Here is a 22500-nt window from a genome sequence, read left to right on the forward strand (position 1 = left end):
GTGTTGTCGGAGGGTGTAACAACACGAACAGGGACGGATTCAAGTTGCACCAGTGGCCCAAAGATGCGAAAGTGGCAAGAAATTGGACGAAATTTGTTCAAAATACGAGGGTGTGGGGAAAGCCGACGAAATGGTCAGTCGTTTGTTCCGCACACTTTACCCACGAAAGCTATGCTACGACAGAGATGGCAAGAATGTGTGGATATCCTGCGACACTCAAAGCAGATGCTGACATCAACTCCAAAACTGGACAGATCAGCTTTCAGGAAAAGAGAGCGGATGAGGGTATGTCTACAGAATATATTAATTGATGAAAACTTTATTCATTACTCATGTTTTTTATGTAAATTATTATACATAAACTGTGTTTACCAATAATTTAGCTTAAAAACATTTATTTTTTTCAATCATTGGAGTACATTCGGGTAGTCTTGTGTAATGCAGTATTTTGTGTCTATTTAGGTATGGTTAACCTGAGTGCTGAAATCGTGGAAAAATATATGTTCTTAGCGCGCCTGAAATGGGCTGTCTGCACTCTCAAAGTGCATGTTGTTGCCAAATGTATTTCATATGCTGTAAACCTAGTTCATAGTTGTTAGTTTCCTTTAATGCCAAACAAACACATACCAATCGTTGGTTGGTTAGAAAGCGATCGCCGAATTCGTCCTCGCTTTCTCCCGTGTCGCTGGCTGTCGTGTCGTTTTCGTCGGTTTCGCTTGCATACGGTTCAAACCGATATGGCTCAATAGCTTCAGTTTCTTCTTCAATTTCCTTTTCGCTACCTGCCTCCACACTACAACCATCCGTTTCAATACATGCGTAATCTGTTGAATCGCTTAAGCCGCTGAAATCCGAGCTAATGTCGCTATAGCTTGCTGTTCTTTCCGCCATGTCTGTTTGTGTTGGCTTCACTATGTGACGTCACAGGAAAATGGACGGGTGTATATAACGATGGTTAAAATCAGGCACTTTGAAGCTTTTTTTAGGGATATTGCGTGATGGGTAAAATTTTGAAAAAAACTTTGAAAAATAAAATAAGCCACTGGGAACTGATTTTTAATGGTTTTAACCCTTCTGAAATTGTAATAATATTCCCCTTTAAGGTTTATTGGCGCTCTGTACTTCTCCCTACGTCCGTGTACACAGCGGCGTTTTAAAAAGTCATACATTTTACTTTTTGAAACCGATACCGATCATTTCCGATATCACATTTTAAAGCATATATCAGCAGTCCGATGTTATCGGACATCTCTAACAATAATAATACAATTCCAATTCCAAAACCAGCAACATTCAGAATAGCAATCAACAGAGTTATTGAGAGGACACACAAACATGACACAAAACAATCCAAAAGTAGTCAAACAAAAATGAATGATATCAATATTAATAAGAATTCCAACATAGCAGTGATTAGAAATCCCTCCTTTACATTATCATCACAGCCATTTATAAAAAAAATCTAATTTAAACATGTAAAAAATGAACAATATTGTCACAGTGACTGACACTTGCATTACATCTCATAAGTTTGACAACACACTGTGTCCAATATTTTCCACAAAGATAAAATAAGTCCTATTTTAGGTTCGTTTAATAGTTAAAACAAATTTAAATAATGGATCCCATATTCCAATATGACTCATTATTATCTCAACTCAATGCAGTTTTTTCTACTGATATCATCTCCATAGGTTGTGTGTACCAGTCAGTATGTATTATGTGTGTGTACCAGTCAGTATGTATTATGTGTGTATACCAGTCAGTATGTATTATGTGTGTATACCAGTCAGTATGTATTATGTGTGTATACCAGTCAGTATGTATTATGTGTGTATACCAGTCAGTATGTATTATGTGTGTGTACCAGTCAGTATGTATTATGTGTGTATACCAGTCAGTATGTATTATGTGTGTATACCAGTCAGTATGTATTATGTGTGTATACCAGTCAGTATGTATTATGTGTGTATACCAGTCAGTATGTATTATGTGTGTATACCAGTCGGTATGTATTATGTGTGTATACCAGTCAGTATGTATTATGTGTGTATACCAGTCAGTATGTATTATGTGTGTATACCAGTCGGTATGTATTATGTGTGTATACCAGTCAGTATGTATTATGTGTGTATACCAGTCAGTATGTATTATGTGTGTATACCAGTCGGTATGTATTATGTGTGTATACCAGTCAGCAGGAGTTGGACTATCAACATCTATCAATTTTAAAATAACTTTTTCTGCAAAGGAATATTGGCTCCAAATATCGGTTATTGGCCTCATTGACTACTAACAATTGTTATTGGCCCTGGAAAAAAAACATCTCTACTATTTTTCTCACTTGCTATAGTTTTTTTTTTAGTTTTTTATAGCAGCACTCATTTAGTTAGAGAATGATTGTGTCTGCGCCACACTAATGAGCACTTGTGTGAAACGTGGAGGAATGTGTGACCGATATTTGCATCTTAAAAACACATTCAATGTTAATTGAAAAACACGCTCCCAAAATGAAAACCGAGCTTAAACGTGCACACTGTTACTACAAGAAGGTATGATACTATACGATCATTTATTTAATTTAATTTTAATTTTTGGAGTATTCATGAATATAATTATATATATATATACAGTACAGACCAAAAGTTTGGACACACCTTCTCATTCAATCTTTATTTTCATGACTATTTACATTGTAGATTGTCACATCAAAACTATGAATGAACACATGTGGAGTTATGTACTTAACAAAAAAAAGGTGAAAAACTGAAAACATGTTTAATATTCTAGTTTCTTCAAAATAGCCGCCCTTTGCTCTGATTACTGCTTTGCACACTCTAGGCATTCTCTGGATGAGCTTCAAGCACACCTGTGAAGTGAAAACCATTTCAGACGACTACCTCTTGAAGCTCATGGAGAGAATGCCAAGAGTGTGCAAAGCAGTAGTCAGAACAAAAGGTGGCTATTTTGAAGAAAGTAGAATATAAAACATGTTTTCACTTATTTCACCTTTTTTTTTTGTTAAGTACATAACTCCACGTGTTCATTCATAGTTTTGATGTGACAATCTACAATGTAAATAGTCATGAAATTAAAGATTGACTGAGGTGTGTCCAAACTTTTGGCCTGTACTGTACGTGTCAATATGCATTATCACAATATAATGATTATATTAAAATCTCCATCTTCAATCAAATGTATATAATTTATACCGTCTTTATTGCGCAACCCCAGGTAGCATATTACTTACAGATGCAACGCCTCCCAAAGCAAGAAGCGTATTGGAATGTATCCAGTAACAAACGTGTCTGCATCATTCAACTTACTGCGGCATTAGCTTTTTTTTAATTTATTTTTTTATTAAATCAACATAGAAAAAAAACACATGATACACTTTCAACTAGTGCATCAACCCAAAAAAAACAACCCTCCCTCCCCTATTCACACTCACACACACCCACTCACACAAAAGGGGTTGTTTCTTTCTGCCATCAATACTCTGGTTTCCACAACATGGACAACACTTCTGCAAGGGACACAGTTTGTGCTGCTGGTCCACTAACATTTTCATTTAATTACTTTTTTTTCTTTCTTTTTTCTCCCCTATGTAATTATTTTTATATTGTTTACTTTCCTTTTTATCCAAGAAAATATTTATTTATCTTATCTATTAAAAAAAAAAAAAAAAAAAAAAAAAAAGGCATTAGCTTACCTTAATGAATTATTGTGGCCACAAGATGTCGGCCAAAACTATTTACCACTCTGCTTTAACTTAAAGACCGCATCATTCCAATTAATAGGCTAGTGTTTTTCATACCTACCGTATTTTCCGCACTATAAGGCGCCCTGGGTTATAAGCCGCGCCTTCAATGAACGGCATATTTCAAAACTTTGTCCACCTATAAGCCGCCCCGTGTTATAAGCCGCATCTAACTGCGCTAAAGGAATGTCAAAAAAACAGTCAGATAGGTCAGTCAAACTTTAATAATATATTAAAAACCAGCGTGATGTGGGCGCGCATGGAGTCGTATATCAACATGGACGGAGCTGCGTGAAAAAAGCCACCCGGCCTCTTTGCGTAAACTTAACTTAACCACTCGCTCATCTTTTCTTCATCCATCCATCCCTTCGAGTTAGCTTTTATGATGACGCCGGCTGGAAAGGTCTCTTTTGGCAAGGTCTTCCTTTTGAATATCACCATGGGTGGAAGTTTCTGGCCATTAGCATGGCAAGCTAGAACCACAGTGAAGGATGACTTCTCATTCCCTGTGGTGCGAATATTCACCGTACGTGCTCCCGTTGTATCCACAGTGCGGTTCACAGGAATATCAAAAGTCAGTGGAACCTCGTCCATGTTGATAATGTTCTCTGGCCGGATCTTTTTTTCAGCTATCTTGTTTTTACAATATGCACGGAAAGTAGCCAGCTTTTCTTGAAAGTCTTTAGGCAGTTGCTGTGAAATAGTAGTCCGTGTGCGGATGGAGAGATTGCGTCTTTTCATGAACCGGAAACCTGTCGCTTAGTAGGAGCCATTTTGTGGTCTTTACAGATGTAAACACACAAAGGAAATGAAACGTAATATCCGCGCGCTTTTTCTTCTTCTTCTACGCGGGCGGGTGGTTGCTTACAGTAGAAGAAGAAGCGCTTCCTGTTCTATGGGGGCGGGTGCTTACCTTGGCGGTTGCTTGCGTAGAAGAAGAAGCACTTCCTCTTCTACGGGGAAAAAAGATGGCGGCTGTTTACCGTAGTTGCGAGACCGAAACTTTATGAAAATGAATCTTAATATTAATCCATATATAAAGCGCACCGGGTTATAAGCCGCACTGTCAGCTTTTGAGTAAATTTGTGGTTTTTAGGTGCGGCTAATAGTGCGGAAAATACGGTAGCTTACCTTAATGAATTATTGTGGCCACAAGATGTCGGCCAAAACTATTTACCACTCTGCTTTAACTTAAAGACCGCATCATTCCAATTAATATGCTAGTGTTTTTCATACCTACCATTCAATTTCACTTGATCAAGCCTTATCTAGCATTTCACACTACAACATAATGAACGGACATTTGTTTCCTGCTGATATTTAATGGGATCAATGACTGTCTATACAATATTGTGTCAGAAGTGAAAAGGTGGCATCGGGACACCTCTACTGTAAATATTGGTGCATGTTAATTATAAGGTTTAACACCGCGTGTGTTTGTGTCTGCAGGATGTGAAGGCGGTGGTGACTCATTCGGTTCAGAGCGGCATACACTCCATCGGCGGAGTGCAGGTCCTCTTCCCACTCTTTGCACAGCTGGATTTTTGCCAGCCCTCCAGCCACGAGCTGGACACCTCTGTCTGGTAACTATGGCAACGCACACTCATAATGATAATGATCGCGTACTACTCGGGCTGTCAAAGTTGAGGCAATTAATCAAATTAATCCATCGTCATTAGTAATTCTTCCTAGAAATTGTCGCGCAATCAACAGCGCAGATGGGTTCAAATCCTTTGTGTAAAATGTAGATTGGTTTGGTAGGATGGGATACAAGCTCAGGAAAAATGAAGATTGGTAGTCGAGAGGCACTTTTTTGTTGCAAAAAGTCTGTCTGTCGTCAAATCAAGTCAAGGCACCTCTTTTTCAAACCAATCACGCATTTCCGGCTTTCAAAGTAAAAATCTACCTAAGCTAACCAAAATGAAAAGTGGCTCACCTTGCGATCATGCTTTACTGTCAATGACATACCTGCCAACTACTCCGGTTTTCCCGTAATTAGTACGGTTTTCATCAACCTATTCCGGGTTACGGTTGCAGTGATAAAAAATACGTTTTTTCATTAATTAAAATTTTTTTTTTTTTTAAAGTTTTATTCACGAAATCGCGTAACAACAATGACAATCGACACTGCTTCCCGTAACTTCCTATCGAGCCATTCCGAATGACATGCGCGAGGCTATTTATAGCACCGCTGCCAAGCACGAGGCACCAGTTGTATGGCGTCACATTAGTGCCAAAAGTCCGAGCGCATAAAAACTGTTATCGCGCGCTGATTCTCCACTTCGTGCGCGCGCGCGGTGCCTTTCTGCGCGCTCTCTGTGTACTCCTGGCATCTCTCCTCGCGCTGTCATGTTTCTTTTTGGCACTTTGGGGGCGGGTATGCTTATACGGCCCCTCCTTTCTGATTGGTCAGGCGAAAAACGCTGAAAAATGCTCAGAGCCAATCAGAAGTATAGCAGGGCGGGTCATCGTCAATATGTATCAAGATTTACGGAGGAAGAAGTGGATAAAAAAATGTCGCGCGCTGATGAAGGTTATTTCATACCACATAAACACAATACAGGGTAATACAAAATGTGAGCCAAATAAATAATAAGACAACAAACACCATAATCACATCTTTCAGCCAGAACTGGTCCACCAGCAATAACATTATTTTATATTTTCACTTCTTCTTGAACATTTGTTTTCTAATTTATGGAATTTCTTTTGATTCAGCCATAAAATTAATGAAATAATCTTTGAATTTTGTTTTTAAAATGTTAAAAATAGCTTTTAATAATGTATTCTGAAACAGTTTAAAATAATCAGAGAACTGACTAACACTGACCCTACACAACTATGTTGCACAATTAAGTCTTTTTTTTTAAAGCGAAAGATGTAATTTCACCAGGTACAGCATCCTATGTCATATCTACATGTAATAAGATTTGTAACAAGGCAAACCGTTTGTAAATTGGTCGAAAATCGAGCAAGTTATGGTAATTTAAGTAGTACATGTACCATTGACATCAATGTAATGATTGAGGCTAGATGTCTGAAGTAAGATGGCTACAACGTTGCTACGCTGGAGAATGATTGGTCATATGAAAAATGCTCACAGCCAATCAGAAAGGAGGGGCCGTCTAAGCATACCCGCCCCCAAAGTGCCAAAAAGAAACATGACAGCGCGAGGAGAGATGCCAGGAGTACACAGAGCGCGCACAGAAAGGGGTCGCGCGCGCGCAGAAAGGCACCGCGCGCGCGCTAAAAGGCACCACGCGCGCGGAAAATGGTGTCGCGCACGAAGTGGAGAATCAGCGCGCGATAACAGTTTTTATGCGCTCGGATTTTTGGCACTAATGTGACGCCATACAGTTGCCATTGTTTCCAAACGAGCGAACGATCATGGAATCAGCCGGAGAAAAATCGCAAACGAGTCTTAAACCGAAAAGAAAACTGCAGTCATTCCGTGAAGAATATTCAAAAGCCTATCCGGGAATAATTATCCGTTCCAAAAAGGGTGAAAACTACACGAATTGCACCTTGTGCAGACAAGATTTTTCGATCGGACACGGAGGAATTGGCGATGTAAAAGACCACGTTGGGACAAAAAAACACAAGTCTAATGCCGTTGCTAGCGATACAAGTGGAAAACTTTCAACGTTTTTCGTCGCCCAAACAGTGATGGTTTTAGCAACATTTTAACCTGTCTGAATGCTAATAATCATTTTGCGTCGGACCAGGACTTTGTCCTGGACCTACCGGGGCCTGTGGCCCCTGGACCCTGGCTACTAGGTTTTTCTGATTTCAAAAGTTGGCAGGTATGCAATGATGTTTTGTAATGTAATCTGTGATATTTCTACTAAATGAGCAATAGAGGGTGGGGAATTTTGTGGCAGGCTGAAATATTATTTATTTTCTTTAATAGCATGTTGTGGTTGAGAGTCCTTAATTACAGAATGTTTAGCAGTTTGATTATTATACTTTATTAATAAATGGAGGAAGCTAAATGGACAATAATTGTCTTGTATAGAGCTTTTCTACCTAGTACACTGCAAAAAGTCAGTGTTCAAAAACAACAAAAAATAAATACAAAAATGAGGGGTATTTTATTTGAACTAAGTAAAACTATCTGCCAATAGAACAAGAAATTTTGGCTTGTCAAGACTTTCCAAAACAAGTAAAATTAGCTAACCTTATTGAACCCAAAAATACCTTAAAATAAGTATATTCTCACTAATAACAACTGTACTACTATATGAGTACGTATTTTCTATTGTTTCATTGAAAATAAAACCGCAAAGTCCATTTGGCTGTCATCTGTTTTAATTATGAGACACAATTGTGTCAAAGTCATGATTTTTTTTTAACATGCTTGAAATAAGAAATTAATACTTTAAAAAAGTAGTTTTATACTTGTGAGTGTTGTTTGCAACAGTTGATATTCTAGTTTCAAGCATGTTTTACTCAATATAGGTCATCACATCTCAGCAACAAGCTGTAATATCTTACTGACATCATTTAGAACCAAAACACTTCAAACAAGTAAAACACTAACATAAAATCTGCTTAGTGAGAAGAATTATCTTATCAGACAGAAAATAAGCAAATATCACCCTTGTTTAAGATATTTAATCTTACTTAGATTTCAGTTTTTGCAGTGTAGTATCATTAAGTTGTTCAACATGTAATGTACAGAATATCAGCATCATTTTTTCAGGAAACATCACAGATTACATTACCAAACATATTTGACAATCAAACCATGATCATAACAATTCATATCTTGTTTTTATTCATGTGCAAAACTGGTATCTAGTGGCCTCGTGGTTAGAGTGTCCGCCCTGAGGTCGTGAGTTCAAACCCCGGGCCGAGTCATACCCAAAGACTATAAAAATGGGAGCCATTACCTCCCAGCTTGACACTCAGCATCAAGGGTTGGAATTGGGGGTTAAATCACCAAAAATGATTCCCGGGCGTGGTCACCGCTGCTGCTCACTGCTCCCCTCACCTCCCAATGGGTGATCAAGGGTGATGGGTCAAAGGCAGAGAATAATTTTGCCACACCTAGTGTGTGTGTGACAATCATTGCTACTTTACTTTATCTAAACATGGATGTGTAGCTCCTCTCCCCTGAATGCATGTGCTCCTAAATTTTTTCACTGTCATTAAAAGCGTGTTTATGTCCATTTTGTGTTGAGTTGTTAAATGCAAAATGTTTAATAAACATGTCATCAAAGCAGACAAACTGTCCATTCATAGTTTTAAAAACTTGATAATATTATCTGTCTATTTTACACTTACTAATGTAGAATTTTTTTTATTTATCTGCGATAATAGTGATTAATTTGAAGTTAACTATGAGCAAAATGCGATTAATCCCGATTAAATATTCTAATAGTTTGACAGCCCTAATTTTAACATTAACCTCGTTTTAAATGTGTATAAGAGTACGATGGCAACACTTGTATTAAATCATTCGCACTCCTGCTTCGCAATTATAACCGTAATGGCGTCACGTTTAGGAGCTCCACATCTGCCGCTGCGCTCGTTCTTCTTCCCGGCGACAATGCCTCACGATGGTGTTCACCAGCACAATGGGGACACGACACCCTCATTCAATCACATCCCATGTCGTGTGCGCCCTTCACACTCCCCGGCTTTGTCAGCAGCTCACGCAGATTATTGTTACTGTCTGTCACCGCTCTGACTGTTTGTTGTTTGCCTTCTAGCTGCACGCTGCTGTCCTTTGTCATGGAGCTCCTGAAGAACTCTCTGGCTATGCAAGAGCAGGTTCTGGCCTGCAAAGGCTTCCTGGTCATCGGGTACACTTTGGAGAAGGTAGGAAGTGCAAATGCACATTTTTTTTGGGTGCTTCCAAGGCAAAAGAGGAACTCCTCCTCACCTTGGACTGCATGCGCACTGCAAAAAGTCAGTGTTCAAAAACAAGAAAAATTAAAGCTGCAAGCAGCATTGGTCGGGCCCGCGTATTTGGCAGGTGCTAGTCCTAACTGTCCCAATACTTTTGTCCAGTGATAGTCAAAAGTGTCCCAATACTTTTGTCTACTTTTAGTCTGAAGTGTCCCAAGACTTTTGTCTAGTGTACCTACCTTGTCTGCATTGTGTGGGCACGTTGGTGCTTCCTGCTTTTAAGCAGCCATCTTAAAAAAACAGCAACGCAGCAGCATCAGCGCAGCGGGTCTTTGAAGGGTCATAAAATCAAAACCGGAGCAGTTAGAAAAAAAGCGCTTGTCATTGTAATCACAAGGGTTCAATCTCTCTCCTGTGTTAGTTTGAAGGCGAAACGACAAATGCGCTCAGAGGAGTTCGTTTTTGAAGAAAAAATTTGTTTTGAAGGGGGAATAGCAAACTTCCTGTTGATTTTTGCTGGGGGTTGTCAATTTATGAAATGTAGGTCTAAGTGAGACCTACATAGAGGTTTTTGTTTCATGTCTCTCCGACCTTCCCAGTGGGAGTTACAGGCAGTTTTGTCATTTTTTTCTTCCGAGGAGCAGTTTTTTTAGCGTTTTATTAAAAAAATTGCAGTAGAGCGCAATTTTGAGATTTGGGGTTAGGTTTTTTTTTAGATCGCAATGTTTGCCAGTCCTGATGTGTGCGTTCAGTTTGGTGAGTTTTGAAGCATGTTAAGGGGGTCAAATTACAGCTCAAAGAGGCAAAAGTGACTGTTTTTAGTACTTTTTTGTCTTGAAGGGGGAATTGCCAACTTCCTGTAGATTTTTGCCCGAGGAAATTAATTAAGGAAAAGTAGGTCTAAGTGAGACCTACATATAGGTTTTTGTTTCATGTCTCTATGACATTCCTACTGGGAGTTAGAGGCAGTTTTCTTTCTAGGGGGCGCTAGAGCGCAATTTTGAATTTTGGGGTTCGGTTTTTTCATTAAAAGGCCATTTTTGGAGGTCCTGATGTGTGTGTTAAATTTGGTGAGTTTTGAAATATGTTAAGGGGGTCAAATTACAGCGCAAAGCGCGGAAGAATAATAATAAAGAATTAAAGCTGCAAGCAGCATTGGTCGGGCCCGCATATTTGGCAGGTGCTAGTCCTAAGTGTCCCAATACTATTGTTCAGTTTTAGTCCTAAGTGTCCCAATACTTTTGTCCAGTTGTAGTCATAAGTGTCCCAATACTTTTGTCTACTTTTAGTCTGAAGTGTCCCAAGACTTTTGTCTAGTGTACCTACCTTGTCTGCATTGTGTGGGCACGTTGGTGCTTCATGCTTTTAAGCAGCCATCTTAAAAAAACAGCAGCGCAGCGGGTCTTTGAAGGGTCATAAAATCAAAACCGGAGCAGTTAGAAAAAAAGCGCTTCCGTCATTGTAATCACAAGGGTTCAATCTCTCTCCTGTGTTAGTTTGAAGGCGAAACGACAAACGCGCTCAGAGGAGATCGTTTTTGAAGGACGTTGACCGTTTTTTTACAAAAAATTTGTTTTGAAGGGGGAATAGCAAACTTCCTGTTGATTTTTGCTGGGGGTTGTCAATTTATGAAATGTAGGTCTAAGTGAGACCTACATAGAGGTTTTTGTTTCATGTCTCTCCGACCTTCCCAGTGGGAGTTACAGGCAGTTTTGTCATTTTTTTCTTTCGAGGAGCAGTTTTTTTTGCGTTTTATTAAAAAATTGCAGTAGAGCGCAATTTTGAGATTTGGGGTTAGGTTTTTTTTTTAGATCGCAATGTTTGCCAGTCCTGATGTGTGCGTTCAGTTTGGTGAGTTTTGAAGCATGTTAAGGGGGTCAAATTACAGCTCAAAGAGGCAAAAGTGACTGTTTTTAGTACTTTTTTGTCTTGAAGGGGGAATTGCCAACTTCCTGTTGATTTTAGCCCGAGGATGTACTATTATGAAATCTAGGTCTGAGTCAGACCTACATAGAGGTTTTTGTTTCATGTCTCTCCGACCTTCCTAGTGGGAGTTACAGGCAGTCTAGTTTTTTTTTTCCCTAGGGGGCGCTAGAGCGCAATTTTGAGTTTTGGGGTTTGGTTTTTTTATTAAAAGGCAATTTTCGCAGGTCCTGATGTGTGGGTCAAATATGGTGAGTTTTGAAGCATGTTAAGTGGGTCAAATTACAGCTCAAAGAGGCGGTCGGTATAATAATAATAAAGAATTAAAGCTGCAAGCAGCATTGGTCGGGCCCGCGTATTTGGCAGGTGCTAGTCCTAAGTGTCCCAATACTATTGTCTACTTTTAGTCTGAGGTGTCCCAAGACTTTTGTCTAGTGTACCTACCTTGTCTGCATTGTGTGGGCACGTTGGTGCTTCCTGCTTTTAAGCAGCCATCTTAAAAAAACAGCAGCGCAGCAGCATCAGCGCAGCGGGTCTTTGAAGGGTCATAAAATCAAAACCGGAGCAGTTAGAAAAAAAGCGCTTCTGTCATTGTAATCACAAGAGTTCAATCTCTCTCCTGTGTTAGTTTGAAGGCGAAACGACAAACGCGCTCAGAGGAGTTCGTTTTTGAAGGAAGGTGACCGGTTTTTACAAAAAAATTGTTTTGAAGGGGGAATAGCAAACTTCCTGTTGATTTTTGCTGGGGGTTGTCAATTTATGAAATGTAGGTCTAAGTGAGACCTACATAGAGGTTTTTGTTTCATGTCTCTCCGATCTTCCCAGTGGGAGTTACAGGCAGTTTTGTCATTTTTTTCTTCCGAGGAGCAGTTTTTCCTCCGTTTTATTCAAAATTTGCTCTAGAGCGCAATTTTTAAATTTGGGGTTAGGTTTTTTTATTAGATCACAGTTTTTGCCAGTCCTGATGTGTGCGTTCAGTTTGGTGAGTTTTGAAGCATGTTAAGGGGGTCAAATTGCAGCTCAAAGATGCAAAAGTGACTGTTTTTAGTACTTTTTTGTCTTGAAGGGGGAATTGCCAACTTCCTGTTGATTTTAGCACAAAGATATACAACTATGAAATGTAGATGTAAGTCAGACCTACATAAAGGTTTTTGTTTCATGTCTCTCCGACCTTCCTAGTGGTAGTTACAGGCAGTTTTGTCATTTTTTCCTTCCGAGGAGCAGTTTTTTCTGCGTTTTATTCAAAAATTGCTCTAGAGCGCAATTTTTAAATTTGGGGTTAGTTTTTTTTATTAGATCGCAATGTTTGCCAGTCCTGATGTGTGCGTTCAGTTTGGTGAGTTTTGAAGCATGTTAAGGGGGTCAAATTACAGCTCAAAGAGGCAAAAGTGACTGTTTTTAGTACTTTTTTGTCTTGAAGGGGGAATTGCCAACTTCCTGTAGATTTTTGCCCGAGGAAATTAATCAAGGAAAAGTAGGTCTAAGTGAGACCTACATATATCATGTCTCTATGACATTCCTACTGGGAGTTACAGGCAGTTTTCTTTCTAGGGTGCGCTATAGCGCAATTTTGAATTTTGGGGTTCGGTTTTTTCATTAAAAGTCAATTTTTTGAGGTCCTGATGTGTGTGTTAAATTTGGTGAGTTTTGAAGTATGTTAAGGGGGTCAAATTACAGCGCAAAGCTGCAAAGTGCGGAAGAATAATAATAAAGAATAAAACCTTACAAATTCAATAGGTCCTTATGTCCCATTGCATAAGGACTCCCACAGGGAGTCCTTATGCAATGGGCCATGCGGGCCCTAAAAATACAAAAGTTAGGGGCATTTTACTTGAACTAAGCAAAATTATCTGCCAATAGAACAAGAAAATTTGGCTTGTCAAGACTTTCCAAAACAAGTAAAATTAGCTAACCTCAATGAACCCAAAAATAGCTTAAAATAAGTATATTCTCACTAATAACAAGTGCACTTTTCTTTGCTCAATATGTTGAAAAATATTCTTAAATGAAGTAAATGCTAGTGCCATTATCTTGACATAATGATATGCACTCGCCATTACATTTCTTGCATTTTCCCATTGATAAAATGACATCATCGCGCCAAGTGTTTGCTCTTTCACTCAAATAGTGTGCAAGGAATATATAAATATATTGATTGATTGATTGATTGAAGCTTTTATTAGTAGATTGCACAGTTCAGTACATATTCCATACAATTGACCACTAAATGGTAACACCCCAATAAGTTTTTCAACTTGTTTAAGTCGGGGTCCATGCAAATCAATTCATGGTACAAATATATACTATCATCATAATACAGTCATCACATAAGTTAATCATCAGAGTATACACATTGAATTATTTACATTATTTACAATCCGAGGGGTGGGATGAGGAGGGTTTGGTTGATATCAGCACTTCAGTCATCAACAATTGCATCATCAGAGAAATGGGCATTGAAACCGTGTAGGTCTGACTTGGTAGGATATGTACAGCGAGCAGAGAACATAGTGAGTTGAGAAAGCATAAGAACAAGTATATACATTAGAAATACATTTGATTATTTACATTTGGTTATTTACAATCCGGGGAGCTGGGATGTGGAGGTGGGAGGGTGTTAGTCAAGGGTTGAAGTTGCCTGGAGGTGTTTTACTGCGGTTTTGAAGGAATATATATATATATATATATATATATATATATATAATTTTTACAGCCGGGTTTTGGTCCTAAATGATCTCAGTAAGATATTACAGCTTGTTGCTGAGATTTGATGACCTATATTGAGTAAAACATGCTTGAAACTAGAATATCAAGTGTTGCAAAGCTGTGTCATCAACACTCACAAGTATAAAACTACTTTTTTAAAGTCATCATTTCTTATTTCAAGCATGAAATTAAAAAAATCATGACTTTGACACAATTGTGTCTCATAATTAAAACAGATGACAGCCAAATGGACTTTGCTGTTTTATTTCCAATGAAACAATAGAACATACGTACTCATATAGTAGTACAGTTGGCACAGTACAGTAAACTGACAGTTAATATTTAAACATTTAACATGTGACATTTCTAACTATTTTGAGCAGAAATAGTTCATACACATTCAGATACATTCTTCAAAATTACAATAAAAAAACAATTTGGTCTGTAAAAAAATTATATATATATATATATATATATATATATATATATATATATATATATATATATATATATATATATATATATATATATATAATTTTTTTACAGCCGGGCCCCCGACCAATTTTTTTTTATATATATATATATATATATATATATATATATATATATATATATATATATATATATATATATATATATATATATATATATATATATATATATATATATAAAAATTGGTCGGGGGCCCGTCTGTAAAAACATTATATATATATATATATATATATATATATAATTTTTTTACAGCCGGGCCCCCGACCAAATTTTTTTTTATTACATTATTACATTGATACATTCTTCAAAATTATAATAAATAATAAAAATAAATAATAATAATTATAATAAATAATAAAAAAATTAAAAAATTGATACATTCTTCAAAATTATAATAAATAATAAAAATAAATAACAATAATTATAATAAATAATAAATAATAATAATAAAAAAAAAAAAAAAATATATATATATATATATATATATATATATATATATATATATATAATTTTTTTACAGCCGGGCCCCCGACCAAATTTTTTTTTTATTACATTATTACATTGATACATTCTTCAAAATTACAATAAAAAAAAAATTTGGTCAGGGGCCCGGCTGTAAAAAAATTATATATATATATATATATATATATATATATAATTTTTTTTACATTATATACATATACATTACATTAAATTATATATATATATATATATATATATATATATATATATATATATATATATATATATATATATATATATATATATATCTCATTTTTTTTACATTATATACATAGACATATACATTACATTAAATTATATATATATATATATATATATATATATATATATATATATATATATATATATATAATTTTTTTACAGCCGGGCCCCCGACCAAATGTTTTTTTTATTGTAATTTTGAAGAATGTATCTGAATGTGCATGAACTATTTCTGCTCAAAATAGTTAGAAATGTCACATGTTAAATGTTTAAATATTAACTGTCAGTTTACTGTACTGTGCCAACTGTACTACTATATGAGTACGTATTTTCTATTATTTCATTGAAAATAAAACAGCAAAGTCCATTTGGCTGTCATCTGTTTTAATTATGAGACACAATTGTGTCAAAGTCATGATTTTTTTTATTTCATGCTTGAAATAAGAAATGATGACTTTAAAAAAGTAGTTTTATTCTTGTGAGTGTTGATGACACAGCTTTGCAACACTTGATATTCTAGTTTCAAGCATGTTTTACTCAATATAGGTCATCAAATCTCAGCAACAAGCTGTAATATCTTACTGAGATCATTTAGGACTTAAAACAAGTAAAACACTCTAAAATCTGCTGAGAGAGAAGAATTATCTTATCAGACAGAAAATAAGCAAATATCACCCTTATTTGAGATATTTCATCTTACTTAGAATTCAGTTTTTGCAGTGTGTCCTTCTCCCCCTTCCCTCCTCCTGCTTATTTCTGCCCGCTCTCTGCAGTCCTCCAAGGTCCACATGACGCGGCCCGTCCTGGATATCGTCCTGGCCTTCTCCAGATACCTCAGCAACTTGCAGAACGGCATCTTGTTGCTCAAGCAGCTGTGCGACCACATTCTGTTCAACCCTGCCATTTGGATCCATGCCCCTGCCAAGGTAACCGTGGCAACTCCCAAATTTGTCGACCAATAACATAAATCAAAATACAGTCGTCCCTCATAGGGCTCGCAATACACGTGTTTTATATCGGTCTATCGCTAATTTTTTTTTTTTTTTTATGACCTATGGAAAACAAGGACGAGGAGAAACAAACAGTACAGGCAGGAGAAACAAACAGTACAGGCCAAAATTTTGGACACCTTCTCAATTAATGCGTTTTCTTTATTTTCATGACTATTTACATTGTAGATTGTCACATCAAAACTATGAATGAACACATGTGGAGTTATGTACTTAACAAAAAAGAAAAAAGAAAACATGTTTTATATTGTAGTTTCTTCAAAATAGCCACCCTTTGCTCTGATTACTGCTTTGCACACTCTTGGCATTCTCTCCATGAGCTTCAAGCACACCTGTGAAGTGAAAACCATTTCAGGTGACTACATCTTGAAGCTCATGGAGAGAATCCCAAGAGTGTGCAAAGCAGTAATCAGAGCAAAGGGTGGCTATTTTGAAGAAACTAGAATATAAAACATGTTTTCAGTTATTTCACCTTTTTTTTGTTAAGTACATAACTCCACATGTGTTCATTCATAGTTTTGATGTGACAATCTACAATGTAAATAGTCATGAAAATATAGAAAACGCATCGAATGAAATAAGTTTATTTAAAATGAATGATATAAGTTTATTTGGGTCATATAATCAACCATCAACCATTTTGTGTAACAAGTTTAACAGTACAGAATATACATATTTAACAATCATACACATTTACACACAAAAAGAAAAGAAAAGAAAAAGAATGACCGAAAAAGGAATAGGTTGAAGCCAAAGCTTATATTTGCCTATCCTATACCTTCACTGAAAATTAGATTGCCTGGAACATTGTTAAAAAAATCAATGAGATGAAAGTAATCGTTGCTATATTTTATAATTTTCTATTATTTCACCTTTCAAGGTTTTCTTAAACCTTAAAGAACTACGAGTCTTCAGCTCATCACTGAGCTTGTTCCACCATTTAAATCCTAAAACTGAAATGCATTTGTATTTTATATTCCTTCTTACTTTACCTATTTCAAAAATCAATACCCCCCGTAAATGATAGTTTTCTCCTTTTAATGTAAATAACTTAAGAATACAAGCTGGAAGGCTGTTGTTCTTTACTCCAAACATCATTTCCATTGTTTTTAAAAACACAATATCTGAACATTTTAACACATTAGAACTTATAAATAATGTATTGGTATGTTTATAGTAGCACGCTTTGTGTATTATTCTAATGACCCTTTTTTGAAGTTTAATTATTGGCTCTATGTTTGTTTTATAAACATTTCCCCAAACTTCAACACAATATGTTAAATATGGAAAAATAAAAGAATAATATAACATATGCAGACATTTCTTATTCAGCATGTGTTTTACTTTATAAAGAATAGCAATGGATTTGGATATTTTTCCCTTTATATATTCAATATGCGGTTTCCAACATAATTTATGATCAATTATTATTCCCAAGAATTTAGTTTCATATACTCTTATCAATTTCCACTAGATTTAATTTTAATTTTGCTTCGCAATTTGTCCTTGCACCACTAAACACTAGGGGTGTAACGGTACGTGTATTTGTATTGAACCGTTTCGGTTCGGTTCGGAGGTGTACCGAACGAGTTTCCACACGAACATATTAAGTAGCGTAACGCACGTTGTGTAAACAATGCACACCGAGGCACAACACACGGCATGCTAGCAGCTAACGGGCTAGGATAGACTGACCATACGTCCTCTTTTCACCGGACATGTCCTCTTTTGCGGAGCTGTCAGGGCGGAGTTTCTTAAATGCCTCAAATGTCCGGCATTTTGAGTTAGCGTTGCGTGTATTTTCAATGTACGTTCAGGGTTAAGAAGGGGTTAAAAACAGAACAAATTGTGAGGGAGGGGCAGAGACAGAGAGAGAGAGAGAGTTATGATAAACGCGCATGCGTCGCCAGGCTCTGCTTTTTATCCATAGATTGATCACATTTAATTTTTTATTATCTATAGCAGGGGTGTCAAAAGTGTGCCCCGGAGGCCATTTGCGGCCCACAGCTAATGTTTTAAAGGCCCACGGCACATTCTAAAAATACTATTAAAATAAACAAAAACATAACAAAAGTGAAATAAAAAAGCTTAAAAGTTAAATGTAATTTAGAAAAAGTTGCAATGTTGACTAATAAAACAAAGCTGTTTTTTTTTCTTTCAAACTGTCATTGCTCAAAACATAATATTGAATCAAAATCAATGTTATTATGAATTATTGACCTATCCAAGGTTCCCATTACTTCACATCAAATATTACACTAAGAAAAATATTTTTGGTGGAAGATTTTGCAAATTTGGTAAATAAATAACCCAAAAATTTATATTTTGTTGTTTTCTTACTGTACCGAAAATGAACCGAACCGTGACCACCCCTACTATTTATGCATAGAAATAGGTAAATGAATAAAAAATATCAGTATCAAAGTGAAGTGAAGTGAATTATATTTATATAGCGCTTTTTCTCTAGTGACTCAAAGCGCTTTTCATAGTGAAACCCAATATCTAAGTTACATTTAAACCAGTGTGGGTGGCACTGGGAGCAGGTGGGTAAGGTGTCTTGCCCAAGGACACAACAAGTGTAGTATTGGCCACTAGATGGGACCAAACCAATGTTCAGTATCGGTGCCACTGATTGGTTGAGCGTCAGGCAGCATTACTACATTGGATTTAACCAGTGTAGAGTTGACTCTGCAAGTGTTATTTCATGTTTAGAGGGCTCTCATAATGTTATAGTATATACTTAAGAGGTTATAAACAGTTATTTTATGATCTATCTATGAAAATAACATTTAATAAATAATTTACATTAATTAACTTTATCTTCCGGTGTTCAGGCTTGGCAATAAACGAGGGTTTACATTAGTCCCTTCCAGATTCAAACTGTCGCCATCTTGAATCTTATTAACTACTGACACATTATGCCATTATGATGTGCAGTGATGTTTTCTCATGTCTGACAAGCCCATAAATGTGTTTGTCATGTATGCTGAATTTTTGTTATTTTTGTTTTGTGATGTGTAATGTCTATTGTTTAAATGTACGGCAGTGAAAATGAATTTCCCCACGGGGACCAATAAATCTATCTAATCTAATCTAATGACCGTAAATCTTCAACTATACTAAGTATGTCAATGGTTGGAATCTGCATGATATACTAGTTACTATGGTCATGTAATTAGTTACTATGGTCATCTAATTAGTTACTATGTTCATCTAATTAGTTACTATGGTCATGTAATTAGTTACTATGTTCATCTAATTAGTTACTATGTTCATCTAATTAGTTACTATGGTCATCTAATTAGTTACTATGGTCATCTAATTAGTTACTATGGTAATGTAAGTCACAGCAGCTCAGACGAGGCACCAAGCAGTGTGGGTGGGGAGCGTTTCCACAGAGTGTCAGCCTGAAATGCGGGGTAACACTTTAGTATGGGGAACATATTCACCATTAATTACTTTCTTATTAAAGTAACACAGACTTAATTTAGAGTTATTTGGACACCAGGGGAACATATGAGGGTTAGGGTTACTAATAAGCAATAATTCTGAGTTTATTGAGGGAAGACTCTTAGTTAATGGCTTACTAGTTGTATAATAAGGCCATGCGGAATAAGGCATTAATAAGTACTTATTAATGATTAATTAAGAGCCAATATGTTACTAATTTGCATGTTAATAAGCAACTAATTAATGGTGAATATGTGTTCCCCATACTAAAGTGTTACCAAATGCGGGTGTCAGGGACAGACGCAGAAGGAGATTTTTACAACAAAGTTGAAAAGCTTAGTGATTTATCAGATGTATCAGATTGTAGGTGTTGTTTTTTTTTAACCCTTCGCGTTCATATTTCGCTGTGTTTGTTACATTTTTGTTGCGCTTCGCTTGATTGTAAAACATGTGGATGGAGAGGGGGTGTGACGTTCATATGTTGTCAATATTCAGTGTTTTATCCTTCATAGTTAATATTGTAAATCCCACATTCTTTATTTTCATGTACATTCTGGGTGTCCCATTCAGTAAAAAAAATTTAAAATTCCATTTCGTTTTTTTTTTAAGGCGGTCTGTCATCACGTTTTTAGCATTCAATTAGACATTATTGTGAAGTTTTGTATTATTGTTCTTAAAAATAGATATACCGGCCCCCAGACACATTTTTTTCTATATATTTGGCCCCCGAGTAGAGATGCGCGGTTTGCGGGCACAACCGCGGAGTCCGCGGATTATCCGCGGATTGGGCGGATGAAATTAAAAAAAATTAGATTTTATCCGCGGGTCGGGTCGGGCGGTTGAAATAAAAAAAAAAAAAAGATTTTAAATAGATTCAGGCGGGTGGCAGTTAAACCAATTGGTAAATATATATACATAGTTAAATGTTGTTATCCACATACGAAAAACGAGCAGGCACCTGCAGCATATGCCACAACAGAAGAAGAAAAAAAAGAAGAGATGGACACTTTTACGGAGCGGAGAAGGGACGCCTCGCCGGGGTCCGGGACCGAGGCCCCTTCCCCCGAGAGGGCCCCACCGGGAGCCGTAGCTGAGGCGATCCGCGAGAAGGGCCCGACGCACGTCCAGGGTCACCACCGCGCCCACCGCACCGACACCCCGCCTCGTCCGCCTTCGCCGCGGCCGGCGTCACGCGCAGCAGGTAAGCAGCTTACCTGCCCGCCACCCCCGTGGCCGGGGGCGCGTAACAGGGGTCACTCCGCGCGCAGTGCGCTCACGAAAGGGGTGGGGCTCACCCTGGTTGATATAGAGAGCAGGACGGTGGCCATGGAAGTCGGAAGCCGCTAAGGAGTGTGTAACAACCCACCTGCCGAATCAACTAGCCCTGAAAATGGATGGGGCTGTAGCGTGGGCCCATACCCGGCCGTCGCCGGCAGCGAGACGCGCTTGGAGGTGCGCTCAGCGCGGCTCCCATATGATTGCGCACTGGTGTGCGTCTGGGTCGTGACAGCGTGGCACGCGAATGTCTGTGCTGCATTGGATCAGTCTCCTTTCTTTAACAGGCAAAAGCTTTATAACCTCACCATACCTGCCAACTTTTAAATCAGAAAAACCTAGTAGCCAGGGTCCAAGGGCCGCAGGCCCCGGTAGGTCCAGGACAAAGTCCTGGTGGAGGGTTCAGGGCTTCGCCCCCCCGACGCAAAATGATTATTAGCATTCAGACAGGTTAAAATGTTGCTAAAACCATCACTTTTCTATCAGTCACAGTGACTTTTCAAAACAAAAATATTACAGCAAAAATCATATGGGTTGATTGACATGTTTATTCTGTAAGCTAACTTCAATAGTTTGAAATTATTTTGACAGTTAATGCCAGTTATCCTGTCAACCTTTCACAAGACTTCAATTTGTTAATTGAAAGTATAAATAGTATAAACACTTTTAACAGTATGTCGTGCTGTGAAATACAGCCGACAGGATTGTGCATGCATGGTGCAGGAGAACAAAGGACTTCTTTCATTTAAGGTTTGTGATAAACCATCAAACTCATTCGTTAAAAGGACTCTATAGTAATATAAAGCGAATTTTTCTGGACATTATCATGCAAGAAAGGTTTATTTTTGGGATCGCGATCACCGCGTAATGATTTTTAAAGGTTGCATTACATTATTAACTGTCCCATGTGATCAGCCAGTGTGATTAGAAGTCCATGCTCAATTATTGCCTCCGTAAATAAAACTTCGGCATTTATCACATCCAAATAATCTGTTTGGGCGACGAAAAACGTTGAAAGTTTTCCACTTGTATCGCTAGCAACGGCATTAGACTTGTGTTTTTTTGTCCCAACGTGGTCTTTTACATCGCTAATTCCTCCGTGTCCGATCGAAAAATCTTGTCTGCACAAGGTGCAATTCGCGTAGTTTTCATCCTTTTTTTCTTTTCTTACCTGCCCACCACCCCTGTTGCCGGGGGCGCGTAACAGGGGTCACTCCGCGCGCAGTGCGCTCACGAAAAGGGGTGGGGCTCACCCTGGTTGATATAGACAGCAGGACGGTGGCCATGGAAGTCGGAACCCGCTAAGGA

The 22500-nt window shown here is 37.4% G+C and overlaps 1 protein-coding gene across 8 annotated transcripts in view; it reads left to right on the forward strand.

The window, feature by feature from the left end:
* lrba (LPS-responsive vesicle trafficking, beach and anchor containing) overlaps positions 1–22500 on the forward strand; it is a 778336-nt gene that overhangs the window by 102912 nt on the left and 652924 nt on the right. For all 8 annotated transcript variants that reach the window (XM_061923000.1, XM_061922999.1, XM_061922998.1 and 5 more), the window contains 3 exons: positions 5210–5343; positions 9475–9583; positions 16231–16383. In XM_061923000.1, the coding sequence (XP_061778984.1) occupies positions 5210–5343; positions 9475–9583; positions 16231–16383 (396 nt within the window). The remainder of the gene's footprint in view (positions 1–5209; positions 5344–9474; positions 9584–16230; positions 16384–22500) is intronic.

The sequence above is a fragment of the Nerophis lumbriciformis genome, linkage group LG27 (genome assembly GCF_033978685.3).
Source record: "Nerophis lumbriciformis linkage group LG27, RoL_Nlum_v2.1, whole genome shotgun sequence".
Classification (NCBI taxonomy): Eukaryota; Metazoa; Chordata; class Actinopteri; order Syngnathiformes; family Syngnathidae; genus Nerophis; species Nerophis lumbriciformis.